Raw genomic sequence first — 22,332 nt, forward strand, 5'->3', positions numbered from 1 at the left:
CGGCAGGTGCTCGGCGTACCAGTGGAGTGCTGCGCTGGCGGCGGCGATGGGGGCGGTGGGCGTAGGGTTGGTGGACTGTCACTGCCACCTCTCGGCCCCGGACTTTGACAGCGTATGTAAGGGCTAAGCCCTGCCCGTGGGAGCGGGGAGGCTCGCGGCCCTTTACCTTCAGATTGTTTTTGCTCTCCTCCCTTAAGACCAAGCCTCAAATCCTCCCAGGCCTGTTTATGGCCCGGAGTGACTTGCTCCCGGCTCCGTATTTAATCTCAGTCCTCATGATTTTTCTTTCTGATCCTGAATAGCGTTAAGCCCTCTGTCTCCACGTAGCTTTTATTTGCTCTTCCCGTTTGCTGGAGTGCTTTCCCCCTCCCTCCCCTTGGTCCGGCCGTTTATCCCATCCGCCTCGCAACTCCTGGCGGAGCCCCCAGTTTTCCCGGGAAAATTGTGCTTTCGGCACTTTCCCGCGCACCGTGTGTTCCGGTTCTAATGGGGAAGAGAAGCAAACAAAAGGACAGAACACACAAAAGCAGAGTTGCACAGTTGCACAGTTGCAAACTGCTCCATTGGGGATGAGAGGCTGATGATAGAGAAGGAAGAGAGGGGTGTCTTTTAGGGGGAAAACCTCTCAAGAGGGGGCACTTAAGTTGGAATTGCAAAGACAAAGAGTCGGCCAAGCAAGGAGTTGGGTGTACGGTGGTATAAAAAGCAAGCAGGTTGCAGGCCCCAGACAGGATAGAACTTGGCACATTCAGCCTACAAAAAGGCTGGTGGAGCCCACTGAGCTAGAAAGAGAGGGGTGGAAACAAGACTGGTGAAGTAGGCCAGTAAGGACAATGTGGATCCAGTAAAGGTTTTTTGTTTTTTTAAGGGAGAGGGACAAATCTGATTTCCATTTTAAAAACCGTTTTGCTAATGTGTGGCAAATAGCAAGAGTGGAAGCTAGAAAACCCTAGCTTTTGGAGGCATTTACTGTATGTAGACAGATGATGGTGGTTGCAAGGGGGTTTGAGAGAAGCAGATGTTTGGCACATGTTGAGGCCTAATATCCTTCCAAGTGGAAATGTCATGTAGTCATCTTTAAATGTCAATCTTGGGTTCAGGAGAAAACAGGCTGGAGATCAAAATTGGGGACTCATTAGCATAATGGTATTAAAACCTGTGGATGAGATCACCCGAAGTATAGAGAGAGAGGAGCATAGGGTCCTGAAATCTGGCAGAGGAGAGAGAGCCAGCTAAGGAGACTGAAAAGTAGCAGCTAGTGGAGAGCGGTGTTTGCAGGAGTAGTATAGCAGAAGCCAAGAGTGGGAAATATTTCAGGAAAGAAGGAGTGAACAAGTGAGTTCTTAATGCTGCTGAAGGTAAAGTAAGAGGAGGATAGAGAAGTGTCCTTTATATTTCACAATAACAGTTTCTGTTTTAGTAGAGTGGGAACAGAAGTCAGATTTTAGGGAGAGACGAAGTAAACAGAAGGTGCATCACTATTGCTCTTCACATTCTGTCACACTGTTCCTTGCCTTTGTTGTCATTCTTTATGGTGCCTAACTACACTGATATATACAGCCAAAGAGCTATATTATTTATTATCTAAAATAATTGTGATTACTTACACTTGTTTTAGGATCTGGACGATGTTTTGGAGAAAGCCAAGAAAGTAAGTCGATACCTATCATTGCCTTTTGTTTTCCTATTAATTTCAAGCTAGAACAGCTTGAACTTTAGAGACGGTATGCTTATGTTGCTTTGTTAATAATAAGTAACATTAATTAACTGTTTACTATATGCCAGGCCCCGAGCTAAGCCCTTTCTTACATTGTCTCATTTAATGTTTCACAACATCCTTAGGAGGAAGCTACTATTTTGTAGCCAACCATTTGGTAGATGAGAAAACTCAGACCTAGAGATTAACCTATCCAAAGACACGCTGCTAGTAATGTGATACAGATAAGATAGATAGTCTGGATCCAAAATATGTTCCCGCAACTACAGTGCTTACCAGTTATGTGGAACAGATTGGTCCATCTCTCAGTTCTGAAATTAGCTCCGGAGATCATGGAGAAATTACAAAAGTTTCCTGAGACATTTTTAATTTGTTTCAGAAAAAAATGACTAATTTTTGGAAGTATTTATGAAATTCATTATAACGACCACTTTATAGTCTTCTGTAAAAGTGATAATCAGGAATGGTTGCCAATACATTTTACATACACAGCAATCATTCACTATGGCAGCTTAATTAGGAGTTTGGAATTACACAGGCCTAATGATCTTTAGCGAGTTATTTGACTCCATCCAAAACTCTCTCCTGATCTATATAGTGGATTACAGTAGTGCCTACTTCATGGGGTTGTGTAGATTAAATGAGGTAATACTTATATTCACTGAACATAGTGCCTGAAACATAGCGAGTACCCAGTGATAGCCATCCTGATTATATTGATGGTGTGTGAGTAAGAATAACTAGAAGTACAGAAGACTTTAAATTTATTTTCAGTTATATTAAATGTGTATTGTTTAAGATTCTAACTATTCATTTTTGTTTCAGGCCAATGTTATGGCTCTTGTGGTGGTTGCTGAACATTCAGAAGAATTTGAGAAGATTATGCAGCTTTCAGAAAGGTGCTGTTTCTCTCATTAAGCATTTAAAGAGTTGCTAATAAGGATGCAGTTATGATGTCATATTTATAATATCAGAGATCATCCATTTTGAAAGAGAATAAGAAGAAAAAAAGTCACATCGATGTAGCCCTAAAAAATTCTTTCATACTTGTTCTTTAGAGTAGCATTGTTTACTAGTTTAATATTCCTGCTCTCTTAATTTGTTCTACATTTTTAGGTATAAGGGGTTTGTCCTGCCATGTTTGGGTGTTCACCCTGTGCAAGGAGTTTCACCAGAAGACCAAAGAAGTGTCACATTAAAGGTAACAGTCATATAAAACAAGAACCATAAAAAAAATGATACCTTTTTACTTTGTAATCCTCTTCTTTCTGACCTATATTCTAAGGCAATAATCCAGAAGAAGGAAATACTACCTTTCACATAGGTATTTGTTGCAGCATTATTTGTAATAGAGGAAAAAATGGAAACAGCTTAGAGGCTCAGAAACAAAAATTAATTTGTAGAATGTTAAATATACATACATACATATGGGATGCATGCATGGAAAATGAGAATTATAAGGTTTATTTTATATTAGTGATGAAGAAAATATTTAACAGTATAATATAGGGAGAAAAGCAGGATACCAAATGGTTTATTTGCTAGGAGTGACATCCAAGGAAAAATATATTCTATAAGGAAAAGACTGGAGAGAAAAACACAGAAATGGTATTAGCTGTGATGATTGGGCAGAATTATAAGTGACTTGCTGTCACATTTTTTATCATGTTGTCCTATTGCTTTGGCAAAAAAGTGATAAAATATCCAGAAAGTTACAAATTCATAGATGTAGTATTGTAAGGGAGCAAATGAGCAGTGTCTTCTTGACCATTAAGCCATTTCTATAGGAATGCTCTGATCTATCAAGCTGCGTTGCTTTTATACCATACTCTGTGAAAAAAATCCTACCTACAAGATCTCACTGACTCACAATAGCCAATGTGCCTTACATTTCAGACTTGTCTCCTGACTCAACATCAGGGTGATGCACAGTTCTTTAAATGCTTTATTACATAATGGAATTGATAGCCCCCCATTTTGAAGAAGTAAAGACTTTTTGTTACCTATGAATAAAGGAGGCTACAAGGTCTTTGATTTTTTATAATAGTGAATTTGTATTCTTACATTAGGATACGCCAGGTAGCTCTATTTATTTTGAAACAAAATTACTTTTAAGTCACTTAAGGTAAAAATAAATACTTGTCCTATAGCTCTCCTGAGTTGTTCTCCTGATATGATAGAATTAGCTAAATTGCCAAAGAGTTAAAATTCCAAAAATATTGGGGATCATAGCAAGATAGCATTTCTTTCGTTGATCTTGAGATTTCTATTAATAGGCATTCATTTAGTTAGTCAACAAGTGTTTACTGAGCACCTACTGCATTTCAAGCACTCCTCCAAGCAGCATGGAGTGAAATCCCTCTCGTGGAGGCTAGATTCTAGATAGGGGCAGACAGACCATCAACAATTAGATACACAAACAGGAAAACTTTAGGTAGCACTTAGTGCTTTAAAGACAATAAAACAAGATTATGTGATAGGGATTGTGGATGCTGGTTTTTAGATTGTAGTCAAGGAAACCCTCTCTGAGGTGGTGATGTTAGAAATGCAACCTGAATGCTATGAAGGAATTGGCCCTGCAGAGAGAGGCATCCAAGTGTTGTAGGCAAAGGAAACAACCAAGCACGAATGTCCTAAGGTAGGAACAAGAAATAAAGTGCCGATGTGACTGGTGGCAAGGGGAAGTAACAGTGGTGAGGTCAGAGGGACTGGGCAGGGATCATGTCGTAAGGGCCTTGTTGGATTTCATCAATTCAATGGGAGATTTAAGACAGGAGCAAAAGAGGAAGACAGAAGGAGCTAGGAGACTATTACAGAGAGAGAGATGGCGGTAGACTGGACCAGAGTGGTAGCAGCAGAGGTGAAAGGAGGTGGGTGGATTTGACATATTTTGGCACAGATGCAGAACTGATAGGAGTGTTTAATTTATAAAAGTAGTTAAAATACCAACAATAGATGGGTAATTCTAGATTCTTAAAGCAGATATGAACTTAGGAAATCTCAGGATAGCCCTCTGAAAAACACCACAGATAAGCAGTTACTCCTATTTTACTCCTAGTGTGCTTGTCCGTACCCTAGATTCATTTTCCCATATTGGTTAAATTATAAGCCCCTAATATGTGGTACAAAGCTAGGTATGTAGTAAGCATTTGTTAAGTTAATTTGGTTTATAAAATTAAAGTGGCCTAGCATCGCTTCCCGGCCCTTTGGCTAAGATCAAGTGCAAAGTTGCCTAGATCACACAAATCTTCCAGCACATTACTGAATTAATTCATTCAATTTATATTATTACCAGGCAGGGCTTGGACCCTGGAGATGCTTCAGGGAACCAAAATTCACTGTCTGCAATCTAGTGCCCCCTGCAAACAGGGCATGTGCTCTGCAGTTGGCTCTGGTCCCTTCTTGGCCCACTTCATTCATTTGTATTACACACCTGACCTGTTCTAAAGGTTCTGAAGACTAAACATTTTCTTTGATAAAAAATCTTTTGTAATTATTTAAAATCATTCAGAATAAATCTGCTCTCCTTCCCTTTTTCCCTTTGTCCCCTTTTTTCCTCCTCCCTCTTCCTTTTCTCTTTTTTTCTGTCAGCAGCATAGTAGGAACAGCATGGGCTTTGAAGTCAGAAAGGCCTGTCCTACTGGCTTCTGTGATCTGTGGCACTTTGCTAAGTCTTAATTCCCTCTTTTTTTTTTTTTTAAAAAAAAAGAGGCTTCATGCCCAGCGCAGAGCCCAATATGGGGCTTGAACTCACAACCTTGTGATCAAGACCTGCACTGAGATCAAGAGTTGGTCACTTAACCCACTGAGCCGCCCAAATGCCCCACAATTTCCTCATTTGTAAACCATGAATAATTATACAATAGTAGTCCTAGTCATAGATAGAGGTTTAGGATTTTTGAAGCCCCATAATAGAACCATTAGCTATTAAGGAACTTGAGACCTTATGGAGGAAGTTGGAACAGAAATGAAGTCAGAGATAGATTTATGAATGTCTTTATAAAACTTTCTACATCTATTGAAATACTAGAGACCACACACACAAATACACACATGTATTAAGTTAGTAGTATGAATTATATTAATTTCTATTTACTATCCCTGACTTGCCAGAACTTCCAGACTATTTCGTGAGAAGTTGGAACAGTCTTATTATAAATTTGTTTTGTTTTTTTTCACAGATAATACATATTCCAAGAAGCACAATTTTTCCTATATCTGGTCTTCATCCAAATGTACACCTTCTTTCTAAGACTTTCCAAATATCAGCCATTTCCTGGGTAATCCCCAACTTTTCCAGTGCCTCTGAGCTTTCAGAGACAGAGTAACTTGTATATTTGATATGGAAGAAACTTTGGATGACACTGTTTAACCTCCTCGGCTGTTGTCAGACGCCTTCTCTGGTGTCTAAGGTTTTATACTCTTAGCTCCTACAACAATGTTAATTCCTCTTCGTTGAGTCTACTAGAATGTATTTCTAAGGCCTTGATCTACTCTCTCCCTCATCCTTTCTGTCTCTAGAGGTAGAACTGTAAAATCTCCTGTTCCTTTACCATCTGTTTCACCTCCCTCTTCTTAATTCTTCTTTGTTCTGATTATCTTCAGTAGAATTCCTTTGCAATTTACATATCCTGAGACTAAAACTCTCAAAGTAGTTTATAAGATATCCAGAAGCAAATTTTCCATATATGTATTTATTTGTCTTTCCCTTTTCTTACAAGGGAACTCTCATAGGGTGAATTCTCTTTAAGTGGAAATAGTAATATCATGGAAACTAATAGTATACAGTTATTTCAGTAGTTGACAAAGAAGCATATGTGTGATATTTAGTGTTTATGCTATTGAATCTTTAGGGAAAAAATAGGCTAGGCATGACTGTAAAGACAGAAGAAATCAGTGAAAACAGTGCAGGAGGATGTATAGGATTATCACTATGAAAAAACTAAAAAAACATCCTCAGAGGTGGACATACCACAGTGCACTCCCAAAAGCTCAATTACAAGGGTGACTACCTGTCGGCTTTCTTCTCTCTTGCTCAGCTATTCCAGGAGGAAATCCAAATCAGTCTTAAATGCCAGGGAATACCTCTTAAATATTAGGAAGTGTTCTGGTGGAACTTTTCATTGAAAGTCTTGTTCTTGTAACCTGACTGGGTGTGGGATGTTTCTCAACATCAAATTTCCAAATAGTAGTATGTACCATTGTAGGATGACTATTAATACTTCTTCACTGGTTAAAGGTATTGAATGTATGTAAAGGATCCAGTATAGTACAGTGCCTGGCATATAAAATGTTTTTTCTAAAGTATCAGTTCCCTTCCTCTTTATTTAAGCAAATTTACTTCTTTTTCTCCCAGGATTTGGATGTAGCTTTGCCCATTATGGAGAATTACAAGGATCGATTATTGGCAATTGGAGAGGTAACACCAAATAGCCGATCAAATGACTTCCAATCCAGACTTAAATATGATATATGAATATAATCTTTAATTCACTGTTGGTGGTTACAACTGACTTAGATAATTATCTTCACCCTATTTAGCTGAATGATAATTTGTCAGTACTTCCTCAAAAAGCAAAATAGCTTGCGGATAAAACAATAGAAAACTTCACCATAGGCTTATGTTAATGAAAGAAAACTGCTTTGTTAGCGTTTCTAATTATTTTCTTTTCCTTTTCTTAAATAGGGTCATCTCTGTGGTAGTTAACTTGGTGTATACTGACATTAACTAGGCTAGAGTTTGTAATTAAAAAACATTTTTATTATACAATTTACAGTTGTGAAACATTTTTATCACTTGGTAATAAACTCCACTTCTAATCAAAGATAAAAGATAAGAGTAACACTTAAATTTAGAATATAGCAGTGCATGCCAAAATAGTGTCAAGGGAAACAGGCATTATAATCTTCCCTGTCCAATGTAGTAACCACATACAACTGTTCAGCGCTAGAAATGTGACTGGTCCAAACTGAGATGTGCTATAAATGTAAAATACACAGCATTTTAAAGTCTTAGTACCCAAAACAAGAATGTAAAATAACAATGATTTTTTATATTGATTTTGTATTGAAATATTATTACTATATAATAATGATGTTTTTGACATATTGTATTAATAGGATTAAAGTATATTATTAAAATTAATTTCACCTGATTCTTGTTAGTGTTTTTATTTTATTTTTTAAAAAATGTTCATTTATTTTTGAGAGAGAGAGGGAGCATAAGCAAGGGAGAGGCAGAGAAAGAGAGGGAAACACAGTCTGACGCAGGCTCTAGTCCCTGAGCTGTCTGCACAGAGCCTGATGCAGGTCTTAAACCCATGAACTGTGACATCATGACCTGAGCCGAAGTCGGACACTTAACCGACTGAGCCAACCTAGGTGCTCCTTGTTAGTGTTTTTAACAAGGCTACTAGAAACTGTAAAGTTACACATGTGGCTTGCATGTATGGCTCCCGTCATGTTTCTTGGACAGCATGGCTCCATGGCATGTCTTTTAGGTTCATTAAACCATAAACGTGTAAATCTGTTGTATTTTTCCATTACAGGTGGGACTAGATTTCTCCCCCAGATTTGCTGGCACTGATGAACAGAAGGAAGAGCAGCGACAAGTCCTAATCCGACAGGTCCAATTAGCCAAAAGATTAAATTTGCCTCTGTAGGTTAATTAATCATCTTTCTGTATTAATAGCTATGGAGCAAATTAAATAATGATTCTCCTGAGATGGAGCTTTGCATTTCTTTTTCTCTGAATTGCTTTAATAGAACAAAATAATACTTACAGATTAAGTACCTAAAAAGAATTTTTTGTTGTTAAACAGAAATGTTCACTCACGCTCAGCTGGAAGACCCACCATCAGCCTCTTAAATGAGCAAGGTATTTAGGTTCCTGAGAGAAATGTGCCTAATATTTCAGTTTGACAGTTCCAGTCCATGTTCTCACGGAATAAACCGTGTTTCACTTTGATTTCTTAAAGGGAATGAAATGGGGCAAGGGTGGAGGTGGAAACCAACTAAAGTGATTTTGCAAGTCAGTCTACTTCCAGGTGTGACTATGCCATTTAAAAGGCCAGCATAAAGCAAGTGAAAACTTGGATCAAGTAATTTATATTCCCTAATTTAAAAATTGGCAGTTCCAATTTTTTAATCAGCTTAGCCAGCTGATTAAAGACAGGAAAAAACAGAGCAAAGATGTGTTACTGTTTTGCATGTTTTCTGGCTGCTGCTTCAGAAAATGGTAATTATACAGGCTGAGGCCATGATACATAAAATGCACTGTCAACTTCAGCTGCTTCTAAAGTAAAAGTATATCTTACAGAATTACTTTTCAGACTTTATAAAGTGTTATACACAGTAAGAAATATACTTTATTTTGAGTCGCAATATATACACATGTATCCTTTTTTTGTAGTATGACTTTATTTCGAGACTTCGTATGTGTGCATAAAGAAACCTGAGAAACGTTTAAGGAGCAGTATATTTATATGGTATATATAAATATGTGTGCATACATATATGCAGACACACATACATATAAGCACATGCTGGTCAGTCGTGACTCACTAAATTGGTTTCATAGTTCACTTAATAGTCGCAATCCACAAATGATCACACCTACTATTTGAAAAAAAACAGTATCAAATAGTAAAGTAAATGTAATTGCCTGCAGCTAGAAAGTATTGTATTTCTCAGTGATGAGAATCACTGGGATTACTAAAAATTACTGGGATTTTTAGGCAGGCTGAGTGGCCATCCTTTAAGAACTGAAAGTGATCTTGTGAAGCCAGCCCTGACTACAGAATCTCTCAGTCACTGATTCCCTGTCTCTTTCACAAGCATTCTTGCGAAGGATAATTTCACTGCTTAAAGACGTAGTAGGAACAATAATTGTTCCTACTAGAATAATTTCCAAATGTCTAGAAAAGGTTTGATGATAAAGGATGTTTAGAAATTTGTTTAAAAAATTGTATTTCAATTTTATTCTGAAGATTAACAACGTGCTGTATTTTTTATTGTACTGTTTGAACACTGTACATTTACCCATTAGAAGTCCTAGAACCTCATCCTTATGTCCTAGTGATCAACATTTACTTAAAATTTACAATCTATGTTGCCCAATTTGATTAGTGGAAAAACTTCTTATTAAGGAAATGAAAGGAAACTCTAGCTTATCATTAACCTTTGACAGGTGCTGACAAAGTGCTTCTGCATGCATTTGATGGCCGGCCATCTGTAGCCATGGAAGGAGTAAGAGCTCTTCTCAATTCCTCCTTCTATCATAAGAAGTGGACAGGTAAGTTCTTTCATTAAGCCTCAATTTATGCTTTGTGAAATACACTTTAAAATACGAGCTTTTAGGGGCGCCTGGGTGGCGCAGTCGGTTAAGCGTCCGACTTCAGCCAGGTCACGATCTCGCGGTCCGGGAGTTCGAGCCCCGCGTCAGGCTCTGGGCTGATGGCTCAGAGCCTGGAGCCTGTTTCCGATTCTGTGTGTCCCTCTCTCTCTGCCCCTCCCCCGTTCATGCTCTGTCTCTCTCTGTCCCAAAAATAAATAAACGTTGAAAAAAAAAAAAAATTAAAAAAATAAAATAAAATAAAATACGAGCTTTTATTACACACTTGTAATACTTATTCTGGTTACATTACAAAAATTAATCATAGGTCCCTACCGCACACTGACATGAAAATTAACTCAAAAATGGATCAAAGACATAAACACAAGAGCTAAATCTATAAAATTATTAGAAGAAAACAGATCAAAATCTTTATAACCTTGGAATTGGCAATGGTTTCTTAGATATGACACCAAAAGTACAAGCAGTCAAAGAAAGAATAGACTTCACCAAAATTTAAAACTTCCACGGTAAAACAATTCTTGTACTTTTTATGCTAGAAGAGATACTATCGAGAAAGTGAAAAGATAACCTACAGAATGAGAAAAAGTATTTGCAAATTATATCTGATAAGGGTTTAGTGTCCAGAGTATATAAAACACCATTACTACTCACCAATTAGAAAAAAAATAGGTGTGCCTGGGTGCTCAGTCCGTTGAGCATCCAACCCTTGATTTCAGCTCAGGTCATGAATCCAGGGTTGTGGGACCGAGCCCTGTGTCAGGCTCTGCACTGGGCACAGAGCCTGCTTGGGATTCTCTCTTTCCCTCTTTCTCTGCCCCTTTCCTGTTCATACTCTTGCTCTCACTCTCTCTCTCAAAAAATAAATAAATAAATAAATAATAAACAGGCAAATAACCCAGTTTAAAAATGGACAAAGGATTTAAGTAGATTTTCTCCAGAAGACATACAAATGGTCATAAGGACGTGAAAAGACATTAGCCAAAAAGAAAGCACAAATCAAGGGTGCGATGCAGTACCACTTCATACCCACTCGGTTTGACAGTTTCTCAAAAAATTAAACACAGTTGGGGCGCCTGGGTGGCGCAGTCGGTTAAGCATCCGACTTCAGCCAGGTCACGATCTCGCGGTCAGTGAGTTCGAGCCCCGCGTCAGGCTCTGGGCTGACGCTCAGAGCCTGGAGCCTGTTTCCGATTCTGTGTCTCCCTCTCTCTCTGCCCCTCCCCCGTTCATGCTCTGCCTCTCTCTCTGTCCCAAAAATAAATAAAATGTTGAAAAAAAAAAAAAAATTAAACACAGTTAACATATGACCCAGCAATTCCACTCCTTGGTAGATACCCAAGAGAAATGAAAACATATATCCACACACAAACTTGTACGTGAATGTTCACGGCAGCAGGATTCATAATTGCCAAAAACTAGAAACAACCCAAATGTCCATCAGCCGATGAGTGGATAAACAAAATGTGGTGTACCCATATAATGGAATATTATTCAATCATAAAAAGAATTGAAGTGCTCATTCCTGCTAAAACATGGATGAACCTTGAAAACATTATGCTAAGAAAAAAGCCAGACACAAAAGAACACATATGATTCCATTTATATGAACTGTCTAGACTAGGCAAATTTCACAGAGGCTGAAAGTAGACTAATGATCGCTACTAATCATTAGTGACTACTAATAATGGGTAAAGGGTGTCTTTCTGGGGTGATGAAAAGTTCTGGAATTACATACTGCTGATGGTTGTACCACCTTGTGAATATAATAAAAACCATCGAAATGTATACTTTTATTTTATTTAAAAAAATTTTTTTAATGTTTATTTATTTTTGAGAGAGACAGAGAGTGAGCAGGGGAGGGGCAGAGAGAGGGAGACACAGAATCTGAAGCAGACTCCAGGCTCTGAGCTGTGAGCACAGAGCCTGACGCAGGACTCGAACTCACAGACCACGAGATCGTGATCTGAGCCGAAGTCGGACACTCAACTGACAGAGCTACCCAGGCGCCCCTGAAATGTATACTTTTAAAGAATGAATATTATGGTATGTGAATTCTATCAATTAAAAATGCAACAAAAACTAATTTAGGTAATTTACCATATTTTTAGACACTCTTTTTTTTAATATTTTATTGTCTTTGATACTGAGGTGCATGTTACAGTCAATGGCACCTTAAATTCTGTGAAATACGGTAAATTGTCTACCAGTATTCAGAACTAATGTAAGTAAAGAGTACAGAATTGAGGTATAGCCAAGATTTTTTAGAAATGTCTCCAAGGGGCATCTGGATGGCTAATTGGTTAAGCATCCAACTCTTGACTTCAGCTCAGGTCATGATCCCAGTGTTGTGGGATCTAGCCCCACATCGGGCTCCACACTGCCTGCATGGAGCCTGCTTACGATTCTTTCTCTCTCTCCTTCTGCTCCCTCCCTTGCTCCCTCTCTCTCTAAAATAAAATAAAATTTTAAAAAAATCTCCAGTAACAATTATTTATGTTTTATTATTTTTTGAATTGTAGTTTTTAAAATCAGGTTTATTGAGAAATATACCTATTGTGATTTGCCTTTTTTACATACACAATTCTAATGGTTTTAACAAAGGTGTGCTACCACCACATTCAAGATACAGAGTATTTCCATCATCCCAAAAAGTTGCTTCATGCACCTTTCTAGTAAATTCCTCCTTCCACCCCCAATCCCTGGCAACCACTGATTTCTGTCCCTATGGTTTTACCTATTCTAGAATGTGATCTAAATGAAATAATTCATGTAGGCTTTTGGATCTGGCTTCTTTTACTTAATGCTTTTGGATTCATCCATGTTGTTGCATAGATGAGTAGTCTATTTTGTATATGTAGTTTATTTTGATTGCATGTGGATTTTCCAGATTACCCATTTACCAGTTGATAAACATTTAGATTGTTTCCAGTTTCACACTATTATGGATAGAGCTGATATAGACATTAACATACAGATCTTTGTTTGGACATATATTTTCATTTCTTCTGTGTTAAAACCTAGAGATGCTGTTGCTGAGTCATAAGGTTAAGTGTATGTTTAACTTATTAAGAAACTGTCAAACTGACTTCCAATTGGCTGTCCCATTTTGGATTCTCAACAGCAGTAAGCCAAAGTCTTGGTTCTGCCTCCTTACTAGTACTTGGTGTTGTCATTTTTAGCTATTCTGATACGTGCATAACCATCTCTCATTGTGGTTTCCATTGCATTTCCTCAATTAATGATGTTTAAAATTTATGTTCCATGCTGACAGTGCAGAGCCTGCTTGGGATTCTCTCTCACTCCCTCTCCCTCTCCCTCAGTCTCCTTCTCTTTGTGTCCCTCCCTCACTCGTGCTCTCTCTCAAATAAAAAGTTTTAAAAAATTTAAAAGCACATCTTTGCAGGGGTGCCTAGGTGGCCCAGTCAGTACAGCATGTGACTCTTCATCTCAGAGTTGTGAGCCCCACACTGGGTGTAAAGATTACTTAGAAATAAAATGTTTTAAAAAATTTAAAATAAAAGCACATCATTTCATGTGCTTATTTAACATCCATACATCCACGTCTCTTCTTTGGTAAAATTTCATTCACATATTTTGCGCCTTTTTATTTGGTTTGTTTTTTATTGTTGAGTTGGCGAAGGTCTTTATATATTCTGGATGCAAGTCCTTTATCTGCTAAGTGTTTTGCAAATGTCTTCTCTCATTTTCTCGCAAATATATTCTTTTATTTTCGCTAGTGTCTTTCAAAGGGAAGTTCGTTATTTTGATGAGCTTCAGTTACTATTTTTCTTCTAGGATTTGCGCTCTTAGTATCATATCTAAGAAATCTATCTAACCCAAGGTCAAAAAGATTTTCTCTTATGTTTTCTTCTAGAAGACTTACAGATTTAGTTTTACATTTAGATTTGTGATCTATTTTGTATATGTTGTGAAGTATGAGGCAAGATTCACTATTTTGCCTATAGATATCTGGTTCTGGTATAATTTGCTGGAAAGATGATCCTTTCTCCCTAAAACTACCTTGGCACTGTAAAAAAAATAATTGACTGTATATCTGGATCTACTTCTCATTTTTCAATTCTGTTCCATTGATGTATATGTCTGTTCGTATGCCAATATCACACAACCATGATTATGTTAGATTTATAGTAAGTTTTGAAATCAGGTAGTGTGAGTATGCTGCAATAAAGCAGATCTCACAATAAAGCTGTGTCTCAACAGTGGGCTTAGTAATTATTGAATCCCATTGTAAACAGATGTGCTGTCATCCAAGCTTTGTTGTTCCATTTATAGAGCACAAGCAGAATAAATTTAGCATTATTCTTAAGGGCTCTAGGAGTTTTAGAATGGTAAGTAAACATTAAAGTCACCAGCTGCATTAGCACCTAACAAGAAGGTCAGCCTGTCCTTTGAATTTTGGGAGCCAGGCATTGACTTTTTCTCTCCAGCTATGAAGGTCCTAGATGGCATCTTCTTCCAATAGAAGGGTGTTCTGTCTACACTGAAAATCTGTTTTATAGCGTAGCCACCTTCCTGAATTCTCTGAGCTGGATCTTCTGGAGAACTTGCTGCAGCTTCCATGTCAGCACTTGCTGCTCCGCCTTGCACTTTCATGTTTTGGAGACGGTGTCTTTCCTTAAACTTCATGGACCAACCTCTGCCGGTTTCAGAATTTACTTCTGCAGCTTCCTCGCCTCTTTCAGCTTTCATAGAATTAAAGGGCTTTGCTCTGGATTGGGCTTTGGCATAAGGGAATGTTGTGGCTGGTTTCGTCTCCTTTCCAGGACACTCAAACTTTCTCCATATCAGCAATAAGGTGTTTCACTTTCTTATCACTTGTGTGTTCACGGGAGCAGCACTTTTCATTTCCTCCAAGAACTTTTTCTTTGCATTTGCAACGGCTAACTGGCACAAGAGACCTCACTTTCTGCCTGTCTCGGCTTTCCTCACCAAGCTTAATCGTATCTAGCTTTTGATTTAAAATGAGAGCTATGTGATTCTTCCTTTCCCTTGAACACTTAAAGGCCATTGTAGGGTGATTTATTGGCCTAATTTCAGTATTGTGTGTCTCAGGGAGTAGGGAGGCCTGGGGAGAGGGAGAGAGAGACCAGGGAATGGCTGGTGGGTGGACATACACATTTATCAGTTACGTGTACCGTCTTGTATAGGCACAGTTCGCGGTGCCACAAAGCAGTTACAATAGTAACATCAGAGGTCTCTGGTCACATATCAGCATAACAGATATAATAACAATGAAGATGTTTGGGATATTGCAAGAATCACCAAAATGCGAGACAGTGACACAAACTGAGGAAATGCTTTTGGAAAAATGGCGCTGATAGACTTGCTAGATACAGGGTTGCTGTAAACCTTCAATTTGTAAAAAAAAAAAACAAAAACAAAGCCTCGATATCTGTGAAACACAGTAAGGCAAGGTTGCCTATATATTATCTTTTTTATAGGTAAAGTATAGTTTATAGTTAAGTTTCAGATTATTTATTGAAAATCTTCCCTGTTTTCTAATATAAACCTTTAATGTTATAGTTGCATTAGCACTAACCAGTTCTTATAGTTACAATCCACAAATTTTGATGGATGCTGTATTTTCACTTTCTTTCAGCTTGAAATATTTTCTAATTTACCTTGTGACTTCCTCTTTGACCATATTGATTATTTCAAAGTGTGTTGCTTAATTTCCAAATACTTAGTAATTTTCCTGATAACTTTGTTATTAGGATCTGATCACTAATTCTATTGTGTTCAGGAAACATACATTATGTAATTTTAATTCTTCCAAATTAGTTGAGGGGGCGCCTGGATGCCTCAGTCAGTTAAATGTCTGACTTCAGCTCAGGTCATGATATCACAGTTTGAGAGTTTGAGCCCCACATCAGGCTCTGTGCTGAAGACTTGGAGCCTGGAGGCTGCTTCGGATTCTGTGTATCCTCTCTCTGCCCCACCCTCCCCCCACCCTCCCCCCGTCTCTCTCAAAAATAAATAAGCATTGAAAAAAAAATTTTTAATAAAATAAATTAGTTGAGGCTTAGTGGCCCAGAATATGGTCGGTCTTGGTAAATAGAACATACATAACTTGAAAAGAATGTGTATTCTGCTACTGGGGGATGGAGTGTTCTAAAATGTCAGTTAGGTCAAGTTAATTGATAGTTCAAGATTATTTTTATTTCTCCTATTTTTATCAAGTGTGGAAAAATTTCCTATTTGGTAATAATTTTTAGCTGTATCATTTCTTTTCCAAAACAAAAATACTATTTTTTCTAATTTTAAAGACAGTATATGTACATTATAGAAAATTGAAAGACTTCAGAAAAGAACAAATTTCAAGTCAGCCTAAATCCTACCACTCAAAGATAATCATTGATAACATTGATTCAGATCAATTCTTAGTCTTTTTGTTTTGAGTCAGCTTCATGGATATTAGTGTCTATAAATATTGATCTACTTCATCTTTAAAGTGTGTAATATTTCACACTATGGATGTACCATAATTTATTTAATCATTACTGTAAGTAAAGATTAGATCATTTCTAGTTTTTCACTGTTAATGAACAGTGCTTCAGTACTCAGCTATAAAAAAGAATGCATTCTTGCCATTTGCAACAGTATGGATGGACCTACAAGGTATTATGCTAAAGGAAATAAATCAGATAGAAAAAGATAAATACCATATGATTTTACTTTTGTGTGGAATCTAAAAAAAGAAACAAATGAACAAATAAAACCAAACAGACTCATAAGAGAACTAGTGGTTGCCAGAGAGGAAGGGAGCGGGGAAATGGGCAAAGTAGGTGAAGGAGTTAAGAGGTACAGACTTTCAGTTACAAAATAAGTCATGGAGTTGAAAAGTACAGCACAGGGAATATAGTCAATACTATTGTAATAATCTTGTATGGTGACAGTATTAGGGTAACACTTAGTAATGTAAGTATTTATCAAATCACTATGTTGTACACCTGAAACTAATATAATATTGCATGTCAACTATACTTCAATTTAAAGTACTTCAGTGGATGGGGCACTTGGGTGGTTCAGTCGGTTAAGCATCCGACTTCTACTCAGGTTGTGATCTCACAGTCATGAGTTTGAGCCCCGTATCAGACTCTGTGCTGACAGCTTGGAGCCTGGAGCCTGCTTTGGATTCTGTGCCTCCCTTTCCGTCTCTCTCTGCCCCTACCCTGCTCATGCTCTGTCTGTCTGTGTCTCTCAAAAGTAATAAACGAACGTTAAAAAACATTTTAAGGTACTTCAGTGGATACCTTTGTACATCCACAAATACACATGCACATTTGTGCAGTATTTCCTATAAACGGAATCATTGAGGAAAAGGGATACATTTTTAAATTTTTGGTTAGATTGTCACATTTCCTTAAAGGAAGTTTATGACAGTTTAGCGTTTATCTACCAATACTGCATAATATTTCAATGCTTTTTGAAATTTTAATCTTTTTTTTTTTTTTTTTAAATTTTTTTTCAACATTTATTTATTTTTGGGACAGAGAGAGACAGAGCATGAACGGGGGAGGGGCAGAGAGAGAGGGAGACACAGAATCGGAAACAGGCTCCAGGCTCTGAGCCATCAGCCCAGAGCCCAACGCGGGGCTCGAACTCCCGGACCGCGAGATCGTGACCTGGCTGAAGTCGGACGCTTAACCAACTGCGCCACCCAGGCGCCCCTGAAATTTTAATCTTAAAATACTTTATTTTAACCATGTTTCATTTTGTATCATCTGTCACCCATCTTTTACTTTTTTCACATTTTTTTCATTTGGGTATACTAGACACACAATGTTACATTAGTTTCAGGTGTACAACATAGTGATTCACTTCCCATTTTTACTTTAAAAGTGCAGTGGCAGCAGGAGAATTCTGTTCTTGCTTTAAAACTCATGAAGTTCATTACAATCCTTGTAACCCAGACAGAAAATCATAAACAGGAAAATAAAGCCATCTCCTACCCAATCTGAAACTTTAAATGTGCACATGAATTGGTAAACACAAAGCCTTGAGTGACTCACAGCGAATAGTAGGAGCAAACACTGAGCGTGGTGGGTGGTGGTGGTGGAGACACCACAGAAGTCTCTTCCTTGAGTCTCCCTTGGGCGTGTGATACCAGATGTTTGGCTTTCTTGCTGGGTGTGCTTCATCTTTGGCTATTGGTTACTACTGCTCGGGTCCCTGGAGGCTTTGGATAATTTGGGGCAATGAATGTTTCTGTTTAAATCTATCAGTTGGTAGTAGAAGGATGAGAACACAGTGAACAATTATTTTTAAAAAAAATTTTTTTTTTCGACGTTTATTTATTTTTGGGACAGAGAGAGACAGAGCATGAACGGGGGAGGGGCAGAGAGAGAGGGAGACACAGAATCGGAAACAGGCTCCAGGCTCTGAGCCATCAGCCCAGAGCCTGACGCGGGGCTCAAACTCACGGACCGTGAGATCGTGACCTGGCTGAAGTCGGACGCCTAACCGACTGCGCCACCCAGGCGCCCCCACAGTGAACAATTATTGATTGAATAGGAAAGCATGAATTTTAGGTTCCTGGAGAGTAGGATGCATTGGTATATGGGTTTGGTGCACCTTTTTTATCTTTATGGCTCATGTTTTAAACTGGCTCTCTCTTTTCTCCAAGAAGCAGAAACTTGTGAAACAGTTGCCTTTAACTTCAATTTGCTTAGAAACAGATTCACCTGCACTAGGACCAGAAAAACAGGTAAATGCTTATCTAAAATCTACATTATTTAGATTGTCTCTTTCTTTTGAGCTATTTTCAGTTTAGCCGTGTGTCTCATTACAGTGTAAATACAGTGGAATCCTATTTTAATGCTAGGTTGAGAGATTTTATTAATTATATAGCTCTTGTGCTCCAGCACATATTATTGGATATCAGCCATGTCTTAATGTATGTAATAATGAGGGCCAGACAAGTACAGTAAAAAGTTCAGTATCTAGAGTCAGAAAGACCTGGATTCAAGTCCTGTCTCTGCTACCCACTAGCTGTGTGGCTTTGGGCAAGTTGCTTAATCTCTTTGAAAGTGTGTCCTCGGGGCGCCTGGGTGGCGCAGTCGGTTAAGCGTCCGACTTCAGCCAGGTCACGATCTCGCGGTCCGTGAGTTCGAGCCCCGCGTCGGGCTCTGGGCTGATGGCTCAGAGCCTGGAGCCTGTTTCCGATTCTGTGCCTCCCTCTCTCTCTGCCCCCCCCCCCCCCGTTCATGCTGTGTCTCTCTCTGTCCCAAAAATAAATAAACGTTGAAAAAAAAAATTAAAAAAAAAAGTGTGTCCTCGTTTACAAAATGTGGGCAAAATAGTAATAAAATACTTGAGAATATTACAGTGAGTATTAAATGAAATAATGTATATGAATGTCCAGAGCGTCTGGTTTATAGTAGATGTTCAAGAAATGTTCCTTTTTCTTCTGTCAATTAGCGTGTTACAATGAGGCTCTGTTTCTTTCAGTACAAATATTGATATAATCATAGATTTATTGATGTGATCTTTGCTGTACATTTTATTATTGTAGGCCACAAAATGTCATATTTTAAGTATTGCTACCTTTTAAAATTATAACTGAAAGGAAGCCAGAGTATCTGCTCTGTTTGCTTTGGACACCGCCTATTACATTGACCTCCGAGTGTGGCTTACTGAGTGCCCTTGACTGCCCATCAGATCTGTGTCTCCATGCCTACCAGGTTCAGAGGACTGGCACTCAAGACTCAGAAGTTTGGGAGCAGTAGTGATGTGATTTTTAATAAACTATGATTATTTGCGATTGCAATGTGACTTTTGCTAATCAAAGTCCAATTAGTTACATATCTGTGTAAGTTGGCTCTTTAAAGAATATAGAAGACAGAGGAATGAGGAAATAGACGATCACAACTCCAGTTATTTTTTTGTTTGGGTATAGGACAAGATGGTACAGAATTGCTTTCCTGGTTAGCGTATACTAGAAGGAACAGAACGTAGCCATTTTCCCCCTAAACAGAAATGAATTTCAAATGCTGTTCTAAGTCAGTTTATATTTGCCTCTAGCTGATTTGACAAAAATTCTGGGTTTCTGGCATAGAGCCTTGTGCATAGCAGGTACTCAGAAATATTTGTTGAATAAATGAATTTTGTAGCTGGATATACTTTTTGTTAAGTAAAGTGCATTTGTTTAGAAAATCAGAAAGCACAGAAAATCATAAACAAGAAAATAGAACCATGTACTACTGAAAAGTTATCGCTAGAGAGCAGTGGCTACGAGCATAAACCCTGATACCAGATTTCTCAGGTTTAAACCTCATCCAGCCTACAAACCAGCCATTTAGGATTCCTTCTTATCTATAAAAAAAAGTGACGCTAATAAAGCAGATAATAATAGTACCTATCTCATAGAGTTACTTTGAGGAATAAATGAGAAATCCTATGAAAAGTTTACAACAAAATCTTGCCTACGATAAGCACTAAATAAATGTTAGTTTTTATGTCCTTCCAGCCTTCTTAATATCCATATATGTACATATATATTTTTCATAAAAATAAGAATAGCCTGAACGAATTTCATAACTTGCTTTATCTGGTAAACATCTGTATATGTCAATATGCTTTTCTTCATCATGTTTAATAACTGTGTAATATTCCAGTATGTGAACATACCATAATATCCGTAACTTGATATTGTTATTTACATTGTTTCCAACACAGCATGATAAACAACATGATGAACATCCTTGAGCAAAAATCTTGGTGCATATTTTTCATTGTTTTTTTAGGCTAATTATCAAGGTGTTTTTTTTTTTTTTTAATTTTAACAGTTATCTTATTCCCCTGAGTATTATCATCCTGAGTAGAAAACATAATCATAATAGAGTGCTACTGATTATAGATACACCACTGTTTTGTAACAACTAAGAAAGTAAAATCACTGACAATTATGCTATGACATGCCATCAAATGTAAGTAAAACCAGCATCAATTTCAGAGATATTAAACATCTTAGAATCAGTGAAATATCAGTACGTAATCTATTTATTCTTCCAGACACACAATAGCAGTTCTTGAATCCAACTGTAATAAACCTGTGAGGTGAAGAGGTCAGGCAGCAGAGCAGTGACCTTTACAAGCTAGTCACTTATACAACAGACCAAAGCACAGTTAATGCATCACACAGGCAGGTCACCAAGTGTTCACCACCTGCAGACTGCTTTATGTGCTGGGCCCTGGGCCTCAGTGTTAATACCCGAGGACTCTTTTCAAGAATGACATCGACTTACAGTCAACATTGTACAGGCCAATGTTGTGGCTGTAGCTTTAAAGCTGAAGTTCAGGGCCTTCTCCCCAGCCTTGCCTCACCTCCCCTGCCATTAAGAAAAGAAAAAACAAAAAAAACAAAAAAACCTCACTGGCTTTTACCAACTCACTTTTTTCTGCTCTATCTATGGTCTCTAAGATTGCTTCCCTTGAGTGTCATGTCTGATTCACTGTCTGCTTTGTTCTGTTTCAGGTACGAAATGAACCCCAAAACATTTCCATTTCAGCTGAATATATTGCCCAGGTGAAGGGGATCTCAGTAGAAGAAGTTATAGAAGTGACAACACAGAATGCATTGAAACTATTCCCCAAGCTTCGGCAGCTGCTCCAGAAGTAGCTTCAAAACCAAATCTGCTGCAGGGAGCAGCATCCGAGAGAAAGAAATGTTCCGATTAAAACTGAGGGTTCATGGAGGGTGGGAGGGAGGGGAGGGGGGTGATGGGTATTGAGGAGGGCACCTTTTGGGATGAGCACTGGGTGTTGTATGGAAACCAATTTGACAATAAACTTCATATATTGAAAAAAAAAAAAGAAAGAAATGTTCCGATTAAGAGTCTGAACTAGGGGCACCCAGGTGGACACCCAGTCAGTTAAGCATCTGACTTCGGCTCAGGTCGTGATCTCACAGTTCGTGGCTTCGAGCCCTGTGTTGGGCTCTGTGATGACATCTCAGAGCCTGGAACCTGCTTCAGATTCTGTGTCTCCTTCTCTCTGTTCCTCTCCGCTCATGCTCTGTCTGTCTCTGTCTCTCAAAAATAAATAAACGTTAAAAAAAGAAAAGAGTCTGAACTGAAGAAGCCATTATATAAAGGTATAGAAGATTATAATTTTGGAGAAGATATTTCTCCTCAAACTGGGCTTGGATCCCGAAACCCTGGGTTCTGATTCCACTTTGTGCTTCTTTTTAATTATTGGGGCCCTAGGAGGAGATTGGGAAACACCACTGCTTCTTACC

General features: G+C 38.2%; 1 protein-coding gene across 1 annotated transcript; it reads left to right on the top strand.

Annotated features, from left to right (window-relative positions):
* Window positions 1-5: 5 nt before the first annotated feature.
* Window positions 6-21,753, top strand: TATDN3 (TatD DNase domain containing 3). The gene is given in 11 exon segments (XM_045452489.1): window positions 6-112; window positions 1,619-1,651; window positions 2,543-2,616; window positions 2,834-2,918; window positions 7,074-7,136; window positions 8,266-8,375; window positions 8,539-8,594; window positions 9,906-9,972; window positions 9,974-10,010; window positions 18,721-18,801; window positions 21,571-21,753. Coding segments are annotated over 11 exon segments (816 nt in total). The 5' UTR covers window positions 6-46; the 3' UTR covers window positions 21,715-21,753.
* The last annotated feature ends 579 nt before the right edge of the window (window positions 21,754-22,332 follow it).

This window comes from Leopardus geoffroyi, chromosome C3 (assembly GCF_018350155.1).
Source record: "Leopardus geoffroyi isolate Oge1 chromosome C3, O.geoffroyi_Oge1_pat1.0, whole genome shotgun sequence".
Lineage (NCBI taxonomy): Eukaryota > Metazoa > Chordata > Mammalia > Carnivora > Felidae > Leopardus > Leopardus geoffroyi.